This window comes from Tachysurus vachellii, chromosome 1, assembly GCF_030014155.1.
Source record: "Tachysurus vachellii isolate PV-2020 chromosome 1, HZAU_Pvac_v1, whole genome shotgun sequence".
Taxonomy (NCBI): domain Eukaryota; kingdom Metazoa; phylum Chordata; class Actinopteri; order Siluriformes; family Bagridae; genus Tachysurus; species Tachysurus vachellii.
Genome location: NC_083460.1, coordinates 25,072,092 through 25,090,207, shown reverse-complemented (window position 1 = coordinate 25,090,207; position 18,116 = coordinate 25,072,092). Strand labels below are relative to the sequence as shown.

The 18,116-nt window shown below is 35.0% G+C and overlaps 2 protein-coding genes across 4 annotated transcripts; one reads left to right on the top strand and one right to left on the bottom strand.

Moving 5' to 3' along the window:
- Positions 1-806: 806 nt before the first annotated feature.
- On the bottom strand, positions 807-8,309 carry ctns (cystinosin, lysosomal cystine transporter). Of its 3 annotated transcripts, none has more exons than XM_060879430.1 (11): positions 8,118-8,309; positions 7,953-8,033; positions 6,284-6,362; positions 6,094-6,181; positions 5,894-5,997; positions 4,973-5,110; positions 4,781-4,880; positions 4,582-4,701; positions 3,682-3,852; positions 2,545-2,662; positions 807-2,103 (listed from the first exon to the last, which is right to left on the bottom strand). In XM_060879430.1, exons 2-11 carry the CDS (start codon positions 8,011-8,013, stop codon positions 1,958-1,960), a joined length of 1,125 nt encoding a protein of 374 aa, XP_060735413.1. In that variant the 5' UTR covers positions 8,014-8,033; positions 8,118-8,309; the 3' UTR covers positions 807-1,957. The 3 variants fall into 3 exon arrangements, with proteins under 3 accessions (XP_060735413.1, XP_060735420.1, XP_060735429.1); XM_060879437.1 differs by having other exon boundaries at positions 8,233-8,271; XM_060879446.1 differs by having other exon boundaries at positions 8,250-8,268.
- A 5,623-nt stretch (positions 8,310-13,932) lies between these two features.
- On the top strand, positions 13,933-15,281 carry ccl25b (chemokine (C-C motif) ligand 25b). The gene is made up of 4 exons (XM_060864422.1): positions 13,933-13,986; positions 14,095-14,184; positions 14,425-14,542; positions 14,669-15,281. Exons 2-4 carry the CDS (start codon positions 14,121-14,123, stop codon positions 14,775-14,777), a joined length of 291 nt encoding a protein of 96 aa, XP_060720405.1. The 5' UTR covers positions 13,933-13,986; positions 14,095-14,120; the 3' UTR covers positions 14,778-15,281.
- Positions 15,282-18,116: the final 2,835 nt, after the last annotated feature.

The following is an 18,116-nucleotide window of genomic DNA, read 5'->3' as shown; positions in this document are numbered from 1 at the left end:
AATGTTAATTCTTCATCTTCATTCTCTACACTACATCTCGTAAGATTTATGTCAATAACAATTACTACCATGGATGAATGAATAAATCAGATAAAACTCTCTGGATCAAAGCGATCACTTCTGATGCCCTCAGGTGTTAATCAGTGAACAGTTCAACCAAACAGACTTCAGGTTAAAACTAGAATGTATTTCCTGGTTACATAATTGCACCTTTTTGACAATATAGTACACAGATTCAGAAGGGTAATGATTTATAGTCACATGATCCTGTATTACACAGATGAGGAAAGGTTTATTTTGAAGTCTGTGTCCTCTGAGGGATTCCCCTTCATATCGTCTCAGGGAGTTTTTCCCATGCAACCGTCACTTCTGGCTTGTTCATTAGAAATTAACTTATAAACTTTGCACCTCATTATTAATATAGCAACCAGTATTAGCAATGTTGCACTGATAAAAACTGTGTGTGAATGTAGCTTAATTCTTATTTAATAAAATATTTTGTTGATGGAGCTTCTTAGAAATAGTTCTGGTTTATACTGAATCAGTATCTTATCACTAACAATAATAATCAAACATCAAAACTTATCCAAAACTTAAACAAATCCTAAATTTTGGTATAGAACCTTTATAGAACTTTTCAGGCAAAACACTTGTGCTTTATTTTTTTACTGAAAATACTCATTTTAGTTTGTTTAGTATGGAAACATATGGTTTGGTCTCCAAAATAAAATAAAAATAAAAATCCTAAAAGTATGTATACACATGCATGTGAACTATCTGAGTAAGTAATAATATCTGAGACAGAATGCCTTAATAATTGCTACATTTAATAAAAGTCCCATTTATTTCATTTCATAAATTTCATAAATTAAAAAAGCTTTACATAAAGTGTCAGTTGTGACAGAAAACATACTGCAGATTTAGAACTATAAATTGTGTAATTCATTTAAAATTCTTGAATGAATTAATGTGTTCATTTTTATAAACCCTTAGTTTAAAAAAGTTGGTTTGACTTTATGGTACTTTCCCTCTTTACTCCATTCCCTCTTGCACCTCCTATAGTGTAAAATCACTTGTCAAAGTGTAAAATCATCCAAGATTGTGCCTGTAATTCATGTTATTTACCCACCCTGTTTGTGGCAAACAAAAATCTGAAATCTTGACAATCCCAACTGTTTTTCTACTTATTTATTTAACACAAATTAAAAGGGGAATGAACACAATGACTGTTTAATAAAAAAAGTCTCTATTCAAATAATAATAATAATAATAATAATAATAATAATAATAATAAAGTCTGAATGTGGAATTTTTGAAGCATAAAAATATATACAATTTGGATACAGTTAAATGGTCTTTTGTCGTTTTTGTCATCAGTATTATCAGTAACATGAGGTCACTTAGCTAAGCTGCAAGCTAACTGCTATAGTAGCCGAGCTCAAAGATCCACTGACATTTATCAGCAGGCAGAAGCTGTCAGAAAACACACTCAAATGTCACCCTTGAATCTGTAATGTAAGCTGTGGAACTTATTTTCTAACATCAGCAATGATGCTTCCTGATTCTCTCCATGTAAGTATGTAGAGAAAATTATTGTGTTAACAAATCAGACCTGAACACCAACATGTATAATAAAACAATATCAATTAAAATAAACAGTAAAACATAATTTCTTTGAATTCAGATATACTTTTTTTTTAAATGGCACATCATTCTATGCAATTATACTGTACTTCTCAATCCTTTAGTGAAAAAGAATATAACAGTTTGTCCATCTACTAATCACTCAATATTAAAATGCTTTCGGATTTGTGTTAAAATGTTATGCATAGAATTTATAATATAAATATAAAAATGCATTATAAAATGATTAGAAAAATCATTGTTCTCTGGTGACGTAGGTCCAAAGTCCTACAAGGTTAAGGCATTTTACCTGAGCAGTAACAAAATTCCTTCCCTATTCTTCACCACGCAGTACCTGATACACAGGACCTTTACTGCGGTACAAGCAGTAGTGCTGGATCATAAATATGATGTCGAAAAATATTGAGAAGATGCCCAATCCAAATTTTGTTGGGTCTCCGAATATAAGCTTCCACTGATCTGTAAAAAGGAATACAGGAAGAGTTAAACTGTGTAATTAATGTTCCTGAGCTCAATATTGGTGCATGTGTACATGTTTTTTCCCTCCATCCATAGCTAGCAAGCATTAAAAGAAGTATGTCAGCAGCACATCTGATCTTTGTATGCATCATTTGTATGCATTGTTGTTTGTATGTATCTATCATTCTTCAACTTGGCTACATCAAACACATCATCATCTATACAGGGACGCAGTTAAACTCGACTTTGATCCTGGTTGTGGTGGAGTCAAACACGAGCACACTCACTCCCGCGCACTCTCACACACACCCACACAGTACTGGTATGCTGATGAGTGGCTGATTATTCTGTACAACTCTATATTTACTGTACTGATCCAGATACAAGTATTGGGTGGGTGTGTGTGTGTGTGTGTGTGTGTGTGTGTGTGTGTATTCTTACTATTGTTATAAGACTGCAGGAACATCTGTAGCAGACTGAAACTGCCTCCTGTTAAATCCAGTAACACATTGCCAATGCTCCACCCTTCAGTACTCTGTCTCTGATAGTTCATGTATGCCTAATACAGGTTAAATTAAGACATAACAACAAATCAGAAATATAGATACAAGGAGTGACTAGCAGATCTAAGCACCAAAGGCTTGTGGTATCTTTAGCTGCATGACATCAGAACGTTTTAGCAGTGAAGACAACTGGTGGAAAATTTCCTCTAAAATCAATAATCTGTTTGATATCAGCTCCTTCACATGACATATTGTGGACTTTCTGTTTAAAGCATCATAACTGAATTCACTGTCTTGTCAGTTAATATACACCAATCAGCAAAACATTAAAACCACTGGTGGACAGGTGAAGTGACTAAAATAAATTAACTTGGTACAGTGGCACCTGTCAAGAAGTGGAATGTATTAGACAGTAAGTGAGCAGTCAGTTCTTGAAGATGATGGAAACAGGAAAACTGGGCAAGTGTAAAGATCTGAGTGACTGTGACAAGGCAGAAATTGTGATATCTGGATGACTGGATCAGGGCACCTGCAAAACATCAGGTCTTTTGGGGTGTGTTCCTAGTATTCAGGGGTTATTACCTACCATATGTGTGCTAAGAAAAAGCAACAACATGAAGATGAAACTTGGGTCACATCACAAGTGGCTTGACATATTAATTGACTCCATCACCATGGCAATACTAAATATAAGTAATATAAATAACATGAATATCTTGATGTCATCCATTCCAAATTTTGTATGAATTGGATGAACCCTCTAGGAGGAATATTTAAAACTTTATAAAAATCCAAAATGGCCAACTTCTTGTTGTTGAGTTTATACATGTGACTGTGATCTTGTTTTTCTCAAGGAAACTCACATGCCTACCTAATCTGGTACAGATACACTACAACACACTGTTACATCTGTAACATGACAACATCATAGAAGATATCAACATTTCCTTCTGCATTATAGTCTTTTAGAAAGCTTTGCACACTCGCCTGAAAATCTGAACTTCAACAGATTAAGACATGACTGTAGTTCAAGTAATACACTTTCTCTATACAAGAGTACATAAATGAGCCATACCTGAGGGATATATTTAATCAGTGTTATACCCAGTTTGATGTAGGAGAAATAGTACAGGTAAGTTATCCAGGAGATCTTCTGAGCAACAGCAACAAAAAGTGTGACAAACGCGAAGGTCCAAGCGACCACCAAGAAAAAAATGGCCACCTTAGACACCTTTTGTCCTCCTCTCTAAACAAGTTAAGAAAGTTTTCAGATTTTAATCATGATGTTACAGATCCAAATGTAAAAAACATGCTTGACTAGTGTACTGTATACATTGTGATTTCTTCTTAATGTACAAATTATAAGCATTGATGTACATGTTATTTTACCCGATATAATACAATCATGTGAAAAAATTAGGACACCCCATGAAAGCCTGTGGGTTTTTTTTAGTAGTTAAAGATGCGCATTCAATCTTCATTTTAACAATATTGTAAGTTTCGAGTAATATAACTAAACAAATCAAACCAAAGAAAAGTCTTTTTTTTAATGCTCTATAAAATGTCATTTTAAAATAATCCAATTTCTTGTGAGGGAAAAGTAAGGACACACCTACATTTATTTGTACTAAAATTAAATGTAAAAATATAAAATTTCCTACAGGTGTATCACAGCCAAAGGGGGAAACACTAGCTATTAGAGCATAGGGTGTCCTTACTTTTTCCTTAGTTGAAATACTCATTTTTGTTGATTTATTTTGTTTACTTGCTTTACATCACTTTCTTCTACAGGTACAAATTAAAACAAGATCAGAAACTGACATGTTGACATTGCTTAATACAGAACTGAACATATAATTGGGTGTCCTAATTTTTTCACATGTCTATGTGTTATTTTATTTCATAGATTTTTTAAATTTTTTTATTATTTTTTTCAATATATGTGAAAATAAAACAAAAATAGGTGTTGACTCACCTCGTATATTGTACATTGAACGATGTAGACCAGAGTAAGAACGACTGCATGGAGACTGAAAAACACATCATTGGCATCCACCGGATTGACTCCATTTGGATTATCCTTCAAGAATTCTTCCTGGTGATACATATTATAAAGTATTAAATAGCTCCTGGGGAAATTTCTGATCATGTTACAATGTCTAATATGTGTTTACCTTTATGTAAGGTACCCAAAAAAGGCCTATATTGAATACACTATAAGCAATGAATCCAGTCAGGTTCAGTGAGAGAAAATCAAAGTTCAGGCCCACCACACTGTAGAAGAATATTGCAGAAATTATGCAAATAAAGTGGAACACTTGTTCAATTCTCAATATTTGTAAAAAAAAAAATAAAAAAAATTCTACCTTTTTCTTTTCCAGTTTTCATACACCTGAGGATAGAAGGAAATAGACCAAGCCAGAAAGTAGATCCATCCAATGATTTGGTTGATGACATAAAGAACATTGCTTCTGATGACCAAAAATCTGATTCGAGTTTGTAAGCTACAGAGAAAAGAATTTTATGCATGGAAGTTATAATTCTTGTCATCATCTATAGAAAATATGACTATATATCAAGATACTATACATGAGGAATACTGAGGAATTAATCATATAATGTGAAAGAAATAGCTGAATTGGATCTATTGTAATGTGATTTTCCACCCTCTATACCATACCAGCCAGATTTGGGGTCAATGATTTTCCCTGCAGTTTAGAACAACTTGCACATCAAACTTCATAACAAATAATTTATAAAAGAAATGTTGTCTTTAACTTCTCTCCCTAAAGAGAGCAATGAAGCAGTGATTTAATCAATTAGTCTGTCCAGTGATTTAATCCCTTAGTCTGTCTGTCTCAGGGGTCTGTTAAATATATCCAAAGTGACCCTTATTTTTTATTTATTTTTTTATTCACACGACTGGTGGAAATTATTCTCATAATAACTTATCAATGTGTCTTGATCATTTATGGTTTATAATCCGTATGATATTTTTATAGCTGATCATTTGAAAGGAAAGGGATTAATCTAAAACTTACCACAGATGCATGAAAAAATAATTTTAACTTAAATCTAAATGCAATTTTAATAACACCAGGAAAACTCTAACCTTTTACATTAATAACAAAAATGTATCTAATGTAACAAATGTATTTAAATGTTGACATGTTTAATGCATTTCAGGGTGGAATTTAATTCAGAAAAGAAAAAAAAAAACAGAAAGGCTTGGGTCTGTAGTGCTGAAGTTCAAACCGAGGACATAGGTTAAGTGATCCACTGCATACCTTTGGATGTCAGTGTTGTTGCTGTACAGATAAGCAGTGACCTGTCCAACGCTTTTTGCTTGCACTTCAAAAACAGTGGATACATTTTTTGCTGGCAGAACAACCTGCGGAGTCAAACAACATGAAAACACTCAAGCAAATGCGGTTAAAAGTAAAAGTAACAAGGCATTTTATGTGCCGTAACTCCAGGGTGAGCTTACCACATCTGGAAGATGAATTATTGAAGAGAAGTTTGCTGACTGATATGTAATGTTGAAGTAGATGTACGCAGTAACATTCAGAGGAGAACTGCAAAAGACACAAACAATACAGTACAGAATTCTAAGAATGTAAGGTAATAAATAACCAGCCAGACTGGCAACATATACAGTATTTAAAAGCTTGTCTCACCTTGCATTGATGGTGATATTTTTAGAGAATTTCTCCTCCAGGTCAACAACAGCTGGAGCACTTAGGGAAACGCCGCCATCTGAAAAGACATCAGTGAATACAATAATACGTTATGATCACGCTATTCAATTAAAATTGTTCAATTCAAATTTATTTGCATAGCGCTTTATACAACTGACATTGTCTCAAAGCAGCTTTACAGAACATAAACATAGAACAAAAGGTTATTATAAAGAATAATATAAAGATTAATATTAGATATATTTAAATGTGTTTATATTTATCCCCAATGAGCAAGTCTGAGGTGACTCAGGCAGCAGTGAAAAACTCCCTTAAATGGTAAAGGAAGAAACCTTGAGAGGAACCAGACTCAAAGGGGAACAGATCCTCATTTGGGTGACAGTGGAGGGTGTGATTTATAAATATATAGTCTGACAAATATTGTATTGATGAGGAGATTGTTGTCCTCAAAGACCACATGGAGTTGGCATCCAGTTGAAGTCCAACTGTTATTCTACAGAAGTCCTAAGATGCCATGCGATTATTATATTTTTTCTTTCTTGTTTTGTCGTGATAACGACTTCATTTTCTCATGATCTCTGCATAAGAACATGATCAAAAGGCAGCAAAAGGACAATAAATCAGCATCACGGATGATCACATGCACTTTTAATTTGATCAGGGACTCATGTGATGGACGACTTCCACATAAGTGTCTGACAGTTAAGAAGGAGACTGTGATGTTTGCGGCTTTATCGTCGAAGACAATATAGTGACCCTACTGCAGTTAATCCAGCCGCTCATTCTGAAAACACAATTAAATTAACCGCAACAATATGTTGTTGGAGCGGCTTTTAAATACATACATTGCGTTAATAGCACTGAAAGAGGAAAGAGAGCGTCATCACAGAACAATAAATTAATACAAAATGATAATTTTTTAAATAAATACACGACAAAAAAAATAAATTTACAGAATTTATGAGAATAAATGCTTAAAGTATGTGGGGGCCTAGTGGTTCGAATCTCAGGTCCACCAAGCTGCCATTGTTGGGCTCCTGATCAAAGGCCCCTAACCTTTAAAGGTAGGGTCTCTGATATTTGAGAAATGCTTCAGAAAACTGCGTTGGGCCACCAAACAAAACAAAAATCAAAACAAACGTGTAGCCAATGAGCACAAAGGGGCGGGTCTTGTCAATATGTGCGCATATTCACAGATTGGAGTTTCCCGAGTCAATAACTCCTGAGCTAAACGCTGTTACTACACAAATAACACCTCTTTTCTATCGTTGTAATGTAGAAAGGCAGATACAACTGCGTTTTGCTAGTAACAGTGTTTAGCTCAGGAGTTACAGCTTTCTGAAACACTAAAACAAATTGTTTTGCTGTCACTAAAACAAATTCCTCGCATGTGAAATCATGCCTGGCAATAAAGCTCTTTCTGATTCAGATACTGATATTAACAATTGGGTACATGCAGAGATCACGACAAAACTAAAAAGAAAAAGAAAAGAAAAAATATATATATATATATATATATATATATATATATATATATATATATATATATATATATATATATATAATAACTCATGGACTCTTAGGACTTATGTATTTATTATTCCACTGATGCAGCCTTTGAATTAGTTTGAATAATCAGTGAACTCACCACAGTTTGTCCTGAACACGGACAAAGACACAAACAGCAGTGCTACTGCTCCTGTCTGCATTTTGTTCAGCTCAGAAAAGCCTGAGAGGAAGAAAGCGAACAGCCATTAAGGCTGAAGGAGAAGTGCTATTTCCTTAAAAGTGCAAATAACACAACAGCACTTACAGATAGAGATGACTAAGCTCACATACTGGGTAACAAACTACACATCTCCCAGCCCTTTCTCTCTATATACAAACTGTGTTTCTAACCAGACAAAATGTTGACAAACATACTGTACGTAGTAGTAAAGCAAACCATTAAAATAGCGTGTACATAATCGTTCCTGGTTCACTGTGTGGTTATTTCCTGCTCATGTGACCCAAACCAGCTGACTTCTATATCACGTGCTCACAGAGGCTATAAAGTCACGTGGCTGAATCTGCCCTGACAAACCTATGCTGTCTGTTTCTTGCTCATTCTTGACAACACATAAAAACGTAAAATTAGTGCAATAATGAAAGAGCAGCCCATTAAATAAAGATCGTACCTATCAGCATACTGTAACGTTTCCCCTGTGATCTACCCTCATTCACCGGACTACATTACCCATCATCCTTTGCACACCGTCATCCACCATATTTGTTTCCCGTCTTCACCTGTCTGTTCACCCGGACTCTATAGCCACGTTCACACTGCAAGTCTTAATGCTCAATTCGGATATTTTGCTCAGATCTGTTTTTTTGTTTGGCTGTTCACATTACCTTTTAAAATGTGGCCTATATCAGATACCAGTGTGAACTGACCCGCATGCGCAAACGAACAATAACAATGACGTCACACGCAGCACGCCGTTGCGCTAAAAAGTTGGCGAGGTTATGGAGGAAGTATTGTATCATCTGGTGCAAGCAAACATATCATGTAATGCTATAATATGATGTATTCAACGCAAGCATTATGAGCTGGTTCACGTAACCACTTTATATAACACTCTTAACACACACGTTACCAGTCACGTTTGTGTCACGTTTTCGCCGGCGCAAAAAAAAAGGTTTCGCCGGCGCAAAAAAAAAAAAAAAGCTTTCGCCGGCGCAAAAAAAAATAAAAAAAATAAAAAAAAAAGGTTTCGCCGGCGCATAATTGTGACGAATGTCGATTTGGGTCTGATTCAGGACCACATATGGAAGTGGCCCAGATCTGAGTGTTCACACTACTCCTGAAGAAGTCTGACCTGGTCACTTGACCCCAAAAAAATCGGATTTGGGCCACTTTTACCTGCAGTGTGAACGTGGCCTATTTATACTCATCACCACTGTCTTCACTCATTGTCGGTTATCGTCTTTACTACGTTGTATGTATGTGTGATTTACCTGCTCCTTATTATTAAAATGACATCTTTAATGTCACTATTCACCGTCCTCGTCTCTGTCGTGTACATACAGTGAAACATACTCGATATTATGTAGAATTGGCTAAACATGCTGTAAAATCTCAGTTCAACATTATCTTTATTCTTATTTGAAGGGTTTTGATAACACACTTGTTAAAACAAAATACGTTATAAAAGAGTTTATATAACGTTTGTCAAAGCAGCTATTTTCCCTTATAATCCTTTAAATTAAAACTTGCTAATTATTCAACAAGAGCAACAGGCAGAGTTACTAAACATTGTGCAACACAATTCGGATACCATATGCCAACTTACACTGCTTGACATTTTATAAAAAAAAGGAGTGAAGCGTTTTTTGCCGCTTTGAGCTCATCGTAACCGAATGCGACTCGAGCTACAGTACTGGGGGCGCGTGATGACGACGTGACAAGTGAGTGACTGATTGCTGTGAACGTCATGTATAGTCTATCTTAAACTTTCTTGTCTCTTTGAATTTTAAATCACTCTGCATTTATATACATTTCTCCATTAAAACCTCAACATGTGGTGAACACAACTCTCCACTAAAAAAGTGAGGGGGACGAATTTACTTTTTATAAAAAGTGCGGGGGACATGTCCCCCACGTAATCTACGCCCCTGTACGATCCTATATTAATTGTACATTTAAAAATATGTTTATATTATCTGTACATGAAAGAAATATATGAGACTATTAACTGCAAATTAAAGAGATATGTGAATATAAATATTGATTGTAAATTGCAGAGATGTGAGACTTGAATTGAAGGGATGTGACTATATCATTTGTAAATTGAAGAAATTTGTTAATGTTTGTTGTAAATTTGAAGAGATTTGAAACTGAAAACAGTACGAAACAGATTTCAAGCTATGAAAACAGATTTTCAAGATATGATTCTTTAAGTTTTCTTTCTTATTCGTTTGTTGATATCACACAAGAAAGATGTGGGCATATTTGAAATTATTTTAAACCTAATGAATACACTAAACTGTTCATATAAGTTCATATCAAAATCTAAGTAAACTGTTCATATCAAAATATAAGTTGCATCACACTGCAACGAGGACGTGTGCCCACATGTCCACTAGAGGTCGCAGTCACCAGGATTATGAAATTAATAATTAAATTGTTAGTTATATCTGCCATTTTCCATATATAAAAAATAATAAATTAATAATAACAACAATAATAATAATAATAATAATAATAATAATAATAATAATAATACCAGCATTCAATCACTAGTTGAGGTGATCTATTAAACATTGAGTCTGAAAATACGAAACCTTGTCAGATTATTCTGTATCTTTAACCTTGGACTATTTACTGTCTTGGATTACCCCTAAATCCTGTTTTCCCCAGTTACTTATTTTTGGGATATTAAAAGGTTTATTTACACTGTCTTTTGATTATGATATTTGTTTGTTTTGGGTGCTGTACATCTCTCTCACTCATTTTCTACCGCTTATCCGAACTACCTCGGGTCACGGGGAGCCTGTGCCTATCTCAGGCGTCATCGGGCATCGAGGCAGGATACACCCTGGACGGAGTGCCAACCCATCGCATGGCGCACACACACACACTCTCATTCACTCACGCAATCACACACTACGGACAATTTTCCAGAAATGCCAATCAACCTACCATGCATGTCTTTGGACCAGGGGAGGAAACCGGAGTACCCGAAGGAAACCCCCGAGGCACAGGGAGAACATGCAAACTCCACACACACAAGGCAGAGGCGGGAATTGAACCCCCAACCCTGGAGGTGTGAGGCGAACGTGCTAACCACTAAGCCACCGTGCCCCCGGGTGCTGTACATGTTTTTTCTAATATCCCACATTGCTCATGGTTTCCCCAAATCCAATCTTTATGATTTATGGGAAAATGTTTGTTATGCTGAAATTGCTGTTATTGGATGCTGCATATCTCCCATTCTACCACATCCCATCTGCATGCCTCAGCAGAAATCGAGATTCCTCAGATCAGTCCATGTTTTTCCAGTCTTCAGTGTCAAATTTTGGTTAGTCTGTGCACAGTACAGCCTGAACTTTCTGTTCTAGGTTGAGAGAAATGGAAGCTGAGGTGGTCTTTTGCTTTATAGTCATCCTCCTGAAGCTTTGAAGTGTTGTGCATTATCAGATGATATTCTGCTCATGACAGTGGTACATACAGTATATAAACATTGTGGTGAGCAGAATAGCATCTGATAATGCACAACACTATCAACACAAATCAAAGATTAAGGGGGATGACTATAAAGCATAAGCAGATAATGCAGATAATATTAATATTAATGCACAATACTATTATAGTACAAATACTATCACACAATTACTTTTTATTTAATGAAGTTAAAATGTTGTTCAGTCACTTGTCAGACTGCAATGTACTAATTGGAACTTGTTAGTCAGATAAAGAGTTGTCATTACAGAGTGTTGCTATATTACTGTGTTCATTCTAGTATTACTGCACACGCAATATTGTCTGAACATACAGTATTTATTTACGCTGTTCGGCGCTGTTTCTGTCTATTGTCTTTTGTGTATTGTCTTGTGATATTTTGTCTGCACTGTCTTTTGACTTGCACTGTCTTGTCTGTCTTGTTTGTCTTGTCCTTCACTGTTTACACTAGGTTGCACAATTGCACTTTATGTGGCTAAGACTTACTTACTAAGTCCTTAGCCCTGTCTTTGCATTTTATGTAGCACTGGAAAAACTTTCTCATTTTACTGTGTACTGCAACAGCTATATATGGTTGAAATGACAATAAAAGCTTCTTGCCTTGACTTGATTAGGAATAACACTTCCATAGCATTATATATTCTCTGATTCTGTACACCGGGTGCTCATACTAAACCACCATGGGCTCCTCTATACAGATGACTGAAAACCTCATAATGTGTGGACATCATAGCAAGATCTGGAACACTAAGAAAACCTTCAGATGGTGCTACCTGTATGAGGGTAGAAAGGCAAAGCAGAAACGGTTAGTTTGAGATGGTGGTGCACTATTTTATGCAGCACTCCTTGTCCAAATCTGATCTGCATGGAAGACTCATTAGATGGGAAAATTAATATATGTTGTATGTAAAACAATCTGCACAAATAGCACATCTGTTAATGTGGCTAACTGAGTGTGTGTACAGAGTAGCTCCTAACAGTCTTAACAGTTAGTTTAGCCACCTGAAAATGCTACTTGAAATTTTGATATTATTATTATTATTATTATTATTATTATTATTATTGCAGCATTTGCAACCTAGTTACTTTATGTCATAGTAACATTTATGATGGATCACGCTATACATTAATAATTGCCTCTTGTGTGAAAAGCAAAACAAAAAAAAAACATGCCACATTGTTCTCTGTTTTATTATTTTGTTTGTTTGTTTGTTTTGTTATTTTTTGTTTGTTTATTTTTATTTTGGTATAAAGCCTTTGTTAGCTCTCAATTTTCTGTTAAAAGCTGTAAAAAAAATTTTGGTGCTAGTTTGTATGGTGAGGTGAGACAAAAAACTGTTTAATGTTAATAAAAACCATGGGGTTTCTTGTAATTAAGAAAACTACAGAAAATTGTCAACACTGAAATATTGCGGTAAATACAGATTTTTTTTTTGCAAAGAGTCATGAGAAACATGTACATAAGATCATTTTACAGTAAATGGGATCATGAACTTGTCATGTACTTTGCCATTTTGTGGAGCAAAATCAGGCAGCCTCCTCCAGATTATGCAATACTGGGGATATTTTGGGCTACTTTTTGGATCATCCAGCTGGATAATAATCCAGGAATTTTTTTTCACGAAATATAAAAAAGAGCTCTTGAACCTAGAATAAGGCTTTAATTTTGATCCAACTTATCGAAACTGAGTCCTAAATCCCACTGACAGTGTGTGAGATTCACAGAGGATGAGAATGTGGAGGTACAGTAGTCTGTAAACTATAAAGACATCTTAACATAGGAATTTCTGAAGATGATCCTCATAATGAAAATAAATTGCATCCAGGAGGTTTACAAGACTTATAGAATATTATGCTAAAAGTGAGGACATTAGAAGGATAAAGAGTTAAAACGGACATATTTTGCACGTTGCAATTACATGTGTTTCAAATAATGCTTTAAAAAAACTTTTGGGCATGTTTCAAGTTGTATGTGAACAGACTTCATGTAAAGCGTTGCACAATCTCACTTCTCAGATATTTGTTTATACTGGCTTTGATAAGTAACAGATGTGCATGATCAAAACTGAGGGGTTGGGGTGGGGGTGGAGTTGGTGTCCAACACAGTTTATTAAACGGTTAGTTTATTATAATATGTCTTTAAAAGTGTCCAAATGTCCCTAGTGAAAAAGTAACCACTGAACTCCTGGAAGGTTATTTCTTTAAAGAAATATATGTTGTAATAAACTTATAGTTTTAGTTTTGTTTTACCATCCAGAAAAAAAAATCTGGTTTCAGGCTGATGTCTTCTTCATCATTGGTAGGATCCTGTGTAAGTGAGAGGAAGAGGTGTGTTAGTGGAATTGCTGAAAGCCATAAAAGGGAAGCACGGTCCCCCAAAGTGAGCATACTGTACGAGCGGCGGCTTTTCCAGAGACTGAGCAACATTTTTGTTCACTGAACAATTTTACAGACTGCCAAGGTATGTTATTTTACCACAAAATGATTTTTATCTCAGCTCAGGAAATGTTGCATTTTAAAAAGGTTCTTTAATGCTGGAGCTCAATAAATACATTTTATTCCACCTCAGGTAAAATCAGATTACAAAGATCAACGATGAAGATTTATTTCATCAGTTTACTCCTGCTTCTGGCATGCCTGTACCCAAGTTTGGCACAAGGTTGGCACAAACCACTTTTCTGCATCTGCACCTTCGTTTTTATACTGACTGACATGTGTTTTGAGGTGTTGTCTTAACAAGATTTTTTGGGGGGATAAATTGTCTATTCCTCATCTACATTCAGCTGAATATATTGAGGATATTATGAAATATTGGAACTATTATGCAGCTCATGGAATCAGTATCAAATTTTATCAGTCAAGATGCACGCAGATTAATAATATTCCCCTTTTGTAATAGGTTCTTTTGAAAATTGTTGCCTAAAGTATTCTAAGGAGCCTAAGATGAGCATCAAAAGAAAAATTGTGCGCTTCAGGATTCAGGAGAGTGATGGAGGATGCAACCGCTCCGCTGTTATGTAAGTTAGTTAGTAGTTATTTTCCAATTCAAGACTGGTCCTACAAAAGGAAGAGTGATATTTCAATAAAATATAAATATATTAATGAATAAATTGAGATATAACAATATTTTCTTCTTTTAAAAGATTCACTGTTCTGAAGAAGAAAACATCGGTGACATTCTGTGCTGACCCCACAAAGTCCTGGGTGATGAAAATGGTGAAAATTTTAGAAACCAAGGTGGAAAACAACTGATTGAAATCATTCCAATTGTTTTTATCTGTGTGGTGATCATGATTTAAAAAAGAGAGAAAACAGTTAATATAGCTTGAGCTGAGTGTTAGCAGTTCATAAATTTTTGACTGGATTCTTTTCAGTTCAGTGTTCGCAAATTACTGCATTGTAAAATAATAGAGCTGGAGGTTCTATACTTCTAATGTACTGCTAAGTGCTGAGTCCTTCTGGTTTCAAGACTTTTCATCTGTTTGCTTTGTTCTGTTTCACTATAAATATATGTATGTTTAATTTCTTTTTATATTTGATACCACTGTATTTTTTTGTATTTTTCATTCACGTTCCATTATGTTACATTAGTCGTGTGTGTGTGTGTGTGTGAGAGAGAGAGAGAGAGAGAGAGAGAGAGAGAATTATGTGCTTCATAATAAACCAACATAAATATTTCCTTAAGATTTGTCTGTGATATTATCTGACTGTTAAATGCCAATAAATAAGTTCAGTGATAAGATCAATCAAAAATAATTCTGTGTTTCTGTGTTTGAAGAGCACCACAGAAAAAGAGCAACATCACATCTCAGTCAACAACACACATCTCAGTCAACAACACAACAACAGGGATTCTGGGTATTCTGGGTATATTAAATACAGTATATATACATTTTGAATAATTTTAACAATTTATTAGTTTATCCCTAGATCACTCCCTAGATTTATCCCTAGATCTCCATATTGAATATGCTGTCAATGCTGGCAATTTGATGGAGGAGATTGCAAGGAGAAAATAAGAAAAAATCCAGGCACATAAGGTAATAGCACACTTAGATTACTCAGATTCTCAAATGCTGGATGTATAAGGCAATGTTTTCTGTTACTGTATATACAGGTTGCAAGACAGTCAGAAATCTATACATTGGATCATGAGGTGATGAGGAGAAGAGCCCTGCTTACGATTTTGCCTAAAATCTTGATCTCAATGATTTTGGAGAACTGTAATTATTTGGTGTGAAACCATGAAAACTATGCAAATGTTGATTGTTGGCCAAGAAAAATTATCAAATCAAACCTGAGAAGCCAAGAGAAACACCACACAAACAATATTGCATAGAGGCCCCAGTCATACAAACCAAATAATGCATATTAACTGTAACTTTGGTTTGGTGGTGTTTATTGTTTCATGGGAGAGAGTGCTTTATTTTATGAGAGTATTTGAGGTTTTGTTTGTAATAGGTTTAAGCCATATTTAATAGTTTAATACATCAGTTACAAGAAGTTGTTGCACAATATGGCATGTTGCACAATAAGAACACTATTTTATGAGGCCAATTTTTTATATTTATATATATATGTCTCATTCTTTAATATTATGTGGATTTAATCTCAGTCCAAATGCCTATTAAAAAATTCAACATGATAACATCTGTGATAAAATACAGTGTATTGTTGGTAACGTCCTGCATTTGAATGGATTTTTAATTAGGAGGACTCAATATGCTGTTGTGCTACTGGGTTAACTGCCTCCCAGTTCTTTATACCTCATTAACTTCCCTCAGCAACGGCTGACATATCAGGATTACCTGTAATGTTCTTTCTGTGTTTCATAACACAGGCATTGATTTCAAGTTGGTCTGCATGTTAGTTCGTGCTTTGACATCCTGATAGGGAAAGTACTCAGACCAGTTTATTTTTTCTTCAGTCATCAATCCTCTGCTTCTTCAGCGTGGGATAAAGAAGCCTGAACTTGCTTAAGGGGATTGGATTACTCATAAGATTTGTTATTTATCTCCTTCTGGGCTTAATGCTACTGAGTTTCTAAATCTATCATCAAATCCAAAAGGCTTTATATGGAAGAATTTTAATTGTTTCAAACAAGCATAAACATTTGATTTATTGTCAGCACATTTACTGGAAATTTTAGATCTCATGTCCTCTGATTGCACAAATTTATATCGACCACCGGCAATCATGGTGAGTGAGTGAGTAAGAAATGTGTTCTGATTAATATAATTTTAAATCCCTGTCACCTTTATGGGAGAACCAAGACATTTCCAGACATGTTTCTGTCCTTATTCATGTGTGATGACTGATGGCAGTCCTGAGAACATGGCACCTGTAAATTGAATGCCAGTGATGAATATACTTCTACTCTTGTGCTGAAATATGTGTAATATTTTTTGATGGGTTGTCTGAAATTAAGCATTAGGCTGTCATTATTTTAAGCAATATGGCATGAACAAGATCACGGTTATCCCATATATCAACACGGCTGTGATTCGCATGTGGCATGAGCCCACAAGGTGAGCGGGTGTAAGGTCACAGCTGTGCTGATAGTTTAATCGTTCTACTAATGTAAATAGATCCCAAAGAAGACACACTCACTTATCAGGACAACAGTTAAAATGCTAGCTGGCTCAATTTTTTCTGTTAAAGATGCTTCTGGAAAGATGGGCATCCCTTCTTCCTTTTCATCTTCATGTCATGTTTATTTATATTTAATTATTTTATTTCATGCCAAAGGTTATGTTAATTCCTGAAAATCTGTATTGATGCCATGTCCACTGATGATCACACAAACTCTACAGTATTAACATTTTCTACTGAACTGACTTTGTAGATTGTTGTAGGAACATCAATTAAAAAAATTAAAATAAAAAAGAAATAAAACCTTATTTTTTGTAAAAATGAAAAAAAAGTATAAAATGCAAATTATACAGTGTGGGTGAACTTACCTTTAGGGGACATACAGATTTAAGACTAGCAAAGACTTGCAAGCCTTCACTTTTGCTTCTTGCTACTCTCTCCAGAATACATTGACAGATATGTGCTTGTCTGTGCATGTTAGTATTGCAAAAACCTTTGCCATTGGAATTCCATTCAAGCAAAAACTCAAACACAGCAAAAAGTCAATTGAGATATTATCCTCAAGTCTATTCAATTAAACAGAAAGTCGAGTTAAATTTTGATTAATTTTTTTCACCCAATTTTATTGGCAGAGCCCCCAGAGTTGCGGCCAAGGCAAATAACTAAAAGGACAAAAGGAGTAATCAAAGTCCAGAACATGCAGAGATTCTGGCAGTCTACATAAGAGCTAATCTAAGCAGAGACAAGATCAGGATCCGCCGTAAGAAATCAAATCCTCATAACTAGTCCGAATAAAATCTTAACATCGGTTGTAAAACCCCATAAAGATCTACACTCTAAGCCCATACAGGTTGATTCAACTTAAAAAAAAATTATGGAAACTCGTTGCCCTAAAAAAGTTGTTGAACAAAAAACATTTTAGGATTAATGTACTTAGCATTTGGGAATAGCTGTATTGAAAAGTGTTAGTTATTTGCGTATGTGAGTATGTGCTACAAT